Here is a 6,000-nt window from a genome sequence, read left to right as displayed (position 1 = left end):
TAAGCAACTCCTTCATCACTATATTTCAACTTATTTGCCGGAATGAGTCGGTCAGATTTGCTATGATGTAAAAGGAAAAAGAAGGTACAATTAAACATCAGTGAAATTCTTGGTATACTACCTTTTAACAGGGCCTACAATTAATGATAAATTAGTCAACACAAGTTAGGTTTTGCATGACAATCCCAGGTAAGTCACCACCAGTGACAGAATAACTTACTGACATCTCCAGTAAAAACTAATAATGTTATCATTTGTATACACCACACTACACACGACAGTCATGCAACATCTTTTAAAACAGAGTAAATTCGGGTATGGAGGCAGTGTACACAATAAATAGATATAGTGTTCTTTGCATCATTTAAAAATTGATAAATCAATGTTTTCTTTTATTAGTAAGTGTACAACTGTGTCTCATTTAAATGACTTCAAAAGTACTTACACTGAGTATAAACAGATTTTCTACAGTTCATACAAAACTTCCATAACAGTTCAACTGCAAGTTTGTACTTGCCGCGCCACTGTCGTTCTCAGCGAGATGTTTTCCGAATGTCGTAAAAAAGAAAGGCTAGGAAAGCACAAAGACCATAATAATACATTAATAATTTTGGAGAAGTATCATTGAATATTTCTACAAATATTAATAGAGTAACTTTCCTTTTTCCTTGATTGGAAAAAAAATTTACATGTAAATTTTACAACAACCAGAAATGGAATCTGTCAAGGAAATGAGATTGGAAAGTATCATGTTCATTGCAACTCACCTGTTTAATGTCGTCAGGTAAATGTCATCAATTCAGGATGGTTATAATCAAACATTGAATATATTCTCCTTTTTTGAAAATGTCATACTTTTAAATGAAGGGTAACTAGAACATAATTTTGTTAACCTAGCTGCAAACAGTGTCAAAAGCAAAGTTGTAAGTCATGCGTGTAGTATTCATTACTGCGCTGTATAATTAAAATATTTGATACATTTTTTCACGCTTTAAAGCAATAATTATGGGAATATTCAAGGTTGAAATCACTAATAGTGAACGGTTTCTATACTTTTGTAAACTGGAAAATTTATAAATATTTTGATATTTACAGAGAGTTATAGGACATGTAATGGACTAGAACAGAGAATAGGATAATTCTGACAAACTCAACAACATGAGATTTTGGAGGCGATCGAGGCAGTCTAGACACTTTAGCACCTTTGAGGACAGTAACTCCAGAGGCGTTACAGAGTTAGCTGGCGGGCATGGCCTGAGTAACCTCCGCTGGAACCCGTTCTACAGAGTGAGCCGGTCTGGACGTTTTCATCCCTTTCACTCAGTTATCAACCCATTCCTGCACCAGACACAAGAACATGTGCCAAAATGTCTAGCTCTTGTTTCACACTCAGAGATTCTAAGGGGACAAAATGTGGAGAACTTTTCCCATGAATGTTGGCTTCAAAACCACTTGCATCAATTTGCACATTCATCTATGAACAATCCTTCAGATAACAATGTTGAACAAGCAGAAGAAGTTGAGGACACAGATGAAGTTGAAGACGACAGCCCAGTGGGAAGCGATACAGAGAGACACTCTGTATCATCTGTCAACAGCTTCGAGTTTGACGATGATGATGAGGATAATGATTTGGGAGAGGAAAGGTCAGAGAATCAATTACCACCTGACATCTTTAACTACACAATGGCCATAGAGTTACCACCGTATAACAATGAACCACCACCGAGTTACGAGGAAGCTGTGGCGGAGGATGCCAGGAGAGAGAGGCGCCTTAACTCGTCAACGCGATCTCGAGATGCTTTCCTCTGGTGAAACTTTGAGTTTGTGAATTGAATTTAACCTACTGTGGTGCATCTGATTTGCTTTTTGTATCTAGATTGTTATATTTTGTTTGTTTCTTTGCTATTATCAAAGAAAAAAAAAATTGTGTTTTTTTATGGCTAGTAGGTATATAATATTGTCAATTCATATTAGAATGTAACATGTATTCTCTGTCAATAATTATGCTCAGTATTGTATGTTATTTTTAATCATGAACTCCTACTGGAAAAACCCTGTACATGTATATCTATATATTTGTAGTATCTATTATACAACACATATCAGAAAATTGTACTCATTCCTACATTCCGTTCCCAATACTCCAGCTCTGAGATAACAGGTGATTACTATAGCTCAGAACCTGAGGTTACCTGTAAGTACATTAATGACAGAACTATGTATTTTTTCCAAGATTGAAATCGGTAAAATCTGCCAGATTAAATTATAAGGCCCTGGGCAGAATTAACATAAGAGAAATGCAGTGCCTTATAGTGATTTGTAAGTGATAAGACTCCTGTGATAACAGAGATAATATTAGTTATCCAGGTTATCCGAAGGCCGAAGGGTGTATGGAATACAACCCGGGGTAAATCCCCGTACACCCTTGATTGAACCTGGATAACGAATTTATTTCCTTTGTACCCATAACAATGCTTTAGAGTGTGTCTCAACATATCGATTTGCTTTGTATTATAGAAAAACTATGCATTGTGACGTCACGTTTTATTTACACCCGGCTCAAGTCGTGCACGGACAACTTTGTAACCAATGCTGTTGTACATCTCTTATTTCGTTGTGGACAACTGCTGCTGTTGTACTTCATTTAGACATTTTTGCTGGACAAAGGCTACATGTTATTCTTGTATTTTTTTGTATTATTGAATTTATTGTATTCATTTGTGGAAATTTGATTTGAAGAAAATAATTTTTATATGAAAATAATTCCTATTGTTCTTGTTGTTGCAAACTCTGCTTTTTCAATGGAAAACGTGCAAGTTTAATTTTTTTTCCCATATGTTTGTATATGTATTAAAAAAACAAAACAAGTGAAGTTATATAAATCCTTAATACTGTGATTTGAAAATAACTTTCATCAAAATGTGTCAACAATTTTTTTTTTCAGTTTAGAATAGCTCATTTCAGTTGTGTTGATTGACTTTCAAGTGTAACCCAATTTTGAACTTAGCTGAGGTTTTTAATTTGTTCACCTTAATAAATATGATAAAGGGGAAAGAAAGGAAAAATATAATTAGTGGAGGTAATTTTTTCCTGTTATGCAGTATCCCTGTTTTTTAAAGTATATATTTAGTATTATAGACTGGATATACCTCTATAAATCCTATACTCATTCTTATTTGCGTCCCAGTATATTTTTAATTATACCTCTCTCTTTTCATATGTTACTTATACATTGATCTGCACATTGTAGATTTTATGCTACACCTGTATATTCATTGCTTTACACCTATAGGCTTGGGTATCTTTTGTTTCTATGTAGTACACCTAATACTTTTATCATATTCATTTTGATATAGCTACTAAATTAATGTCATAATGATATCTAGATTTCAGAATGAAAAACTGTGTAAATATGATTTTATATTTAGAGAAGTAAAATTAAAACTACAAAGAAGTAGTTAAATGTCAGGTCTGCTATAGGTAATAATCACAGGTACCCGTACAATGACTATAGGTCCCTACTTCCTTCTATTAATTTGGATTTTTTGTTCATTAGAATTAGGAATGTGGCTTTCTATAGTTTCTGCAGCATATATTTACAAAATATAAAGGTTGAGAGTTTTCCAGTTAACACCAGTGATGTGTGACAACATGACTTGTGAACTTTGACCCTTTGACTTGTGCTTAATGTGATCTGTTTTGTTTGAATTCTCAGTATATAAAGTCACAGGTTAATGTTTTTGACCCTCAGATGGCATTTTATTTGGGCAGCATTTCTTGTAAGGTATTGTTAGAAACTGCACTATGTTTTATTGTACACATAAGTAAAATATTATATCTTTAAATAAATATGGTATTTGTTTCTTATCTTGTAAACACAGACAATTTAAGTCTGTTTTAGCCCCCCCCCCCCTTCTGTATGTCCCCTTACAATTTGCTTCTGATGCCGATGGAAGTTATTTTGATAAGCTTTAGATTGGTCTTTAATCATGAAACACACAAGTATGAATTATTTATTGGAGCTAAAAGTAAACAGTCAAAAAACTTCACTGTAGAAGCTAAATTCATACACAAGTATTGTTTATTCATCTGTTATTTTATTATATAACAATGTAGTAGGTATTCAAAAAAAAATAAAATGAAAAACTTTTCTTTAAGTTACTAGTATTTTCTATTGCAAAATCTTGAAACTAGATTTTGTTAAAAGACAGTTATCCTCAAATAAGTTTTTTCTGTTATTTATACCTAAGTTACTAGTGAAAAAGCCATGCTACAGTTAACATTAAATGTAAGTGTCATATTTTGAACCATGTTCTTGTAGAAGAAAAATGTTTTTTTTTTATTGTATTGGCCTCTCTGATGAAAATTATGAAACCATATTACAAATCTACAGGACACAACCAATAAGTCAACCAGGAACAAGGTGTGTAGAAAACAACATTCCATCTCCCAACTAGACCCTGGGATGAAAATAATTGAATTCTGACACCTCTTTGCACACCAACAAGGTACCGCCATTCGCATGTCAAAAGGATGATGTATCCTTATGTCTAAAACTACTTGTCAAGTTTCTATAGAAAAAAAGTGCTTCTACCCCACATTGGCCACTGTAATGAAAACTAGAGGTACTGTGAGCACTGAGCTCACTAAATGATACCGCCCATCTCCTATATTATTATAATGGCAAAGTCCATGCTTTGCTCTGGAAGCCCTGACATAAGTGTCAGATTCAAAAGTAAAATACGAGGTCAAAAATGGCATAATTGTGTAATAAATAATCTATGAAAGTATAATTAAATTTTATTCAGTGGTTTAGGAGGAGTTGCAGATGAGAGTTGGGTACTCTTTCAATATTATAAATAGAATGTGTGTCCATGTTTTGCTTTGGGAAACCCAAACTTATGTGTCAGATCAAAGGGTAAAATATGAGGTGCACAATGAATTTATGTAATTTAACAATGATTCTGCGAAAGTTTCATTAAACTTCATTCAGTGGTGTAAGAGGAGTTAAGATAAGAGATTGGTACCCTAAATGCCTAACTGACAGACGGATGGACATCCTGATCACCGTATACATTTTCGCTTTTCAAGCGGGAGGTACTGTGAGCACTGAACTCACTAAATGATATAAAATCATATTCCAAAACATGCACTGCTTACTACTTAAAGTTTAAGTGATCAAATACCCAAACCTTCTTTATAGAAACTGTGAGTATAATGTCATCACTTCTTTATTTGCTTTATGCTGATAAAGCACAGATGAATAACATTTACCTTATATTTAGTATCCCCCGCTTGAAAAGTGAGAAGGTATTTAGTAACCAGGATGTCCGTCCATCCGTCTGTTACGCTTTAGGGTACCCATCTCTTATCCTCAACTCTTCTTATACCACGGAATGAAATTTAATGAGACTTTCACAGATTCTTTTTCTTACATAGTGTCATTGTGCACCTTCTATTTTACTTTTTGATCCGACATATATTTTGGGTTTCCCATAGAAAACATTTACACTGCTATTTCTTCTATAATATTGAAGGGTACCCATCTCTTATCCGCAACTCCTCCTTTACCACTGAATAAGATTTAATGATCGATACTTTCACATACAAAATGCCATTGTGCATCTCCTAATTTACTTTTTGATCTGACACTTATTTCGGGTCTCCTAGAACAAAACACGGAACACAAAAGAAGGGGGGGGGGAATCATTTGGTGAGCTCAGTGCTCACAGTACCTCTAGTTGTTAATAAATTTCTGACTCATACCTTTTATTGGCCAGCAAGGATTCGAAAAGATAGTTTTTATTAATAGAGAATCAGAACAGTGTACATTTTGCCTGCTAATGAATTGCTTTTATCTCTGATTATCTGATATTTCTCTATCAGTTTAAAAATATAATGTTTTCTGTAGATGTGCAATAACATTTCTGGATTTTCATCCATTGAAGGGTTAAGAAAGAGTTTTTCTTTAACAAGAGGCTCACGGGCCTTATAGGT

General features: G+C 33.8%; 1 protein-coding gene across 1 annotated transcript; it reads left to right on the top strand.

Moving 5' to 3' along the window:
- Window positions 1-728: 728 nt before the first annotated feature.
- On the top strand, window positions 729-2,363 carry LOC134273188 (uncharacterized). Its single transcript, XM_062755367.1, has 2 exons — window positions 729-784; window positions 1,096-2,363. The coding sequence occupies exon 2, from the start codon at window positions 1,159-1,161 to the stop codon at window positions 1,813-1,815; it is 657 nt and encodes a 218-aa protein (XP_062611351.1). The 5' UTR covers window positions 729-784; window positions 1,096-1,158; the 3' UTR covers window positions 1,816-2,363.
- The last annotated feature ends 3,637 nt before the right edge of the window (window positions 2,364-6,000 follow it).

Source organism: Saccostrea cucullata, unplaced genomic scaffold, assembly GCF_032062105.1.
Source record: "Saccostrea cucullata isolate Sc308-1 unplaced genomic scaffold, CSIRO_AGI_Scuc_v1 ctg336, whole genome shotgun sequence".
Lineage (NCBI taxonomy): Eukaryota > Metazoa > Mollusca > Bivalvia > Ostreida > Ostreidae > Saccostrea > Saccostrea cuccullata.
The sequence above is the reverse complement of the archived record's forward strand: the minus strand, read 5'-3'. Positions and strand labels throughout refer to the sequence as shown.

What these genes read in the sequence shown, in the direction of transcription:
- LOC134273188 (XM_062755367.1), top strand. Translation starts at nt 1,159, where the DNA reads ATGAGATTTTGGAGGCGATCGAGGCAGTCTAGACACTTTAGCACCTTT.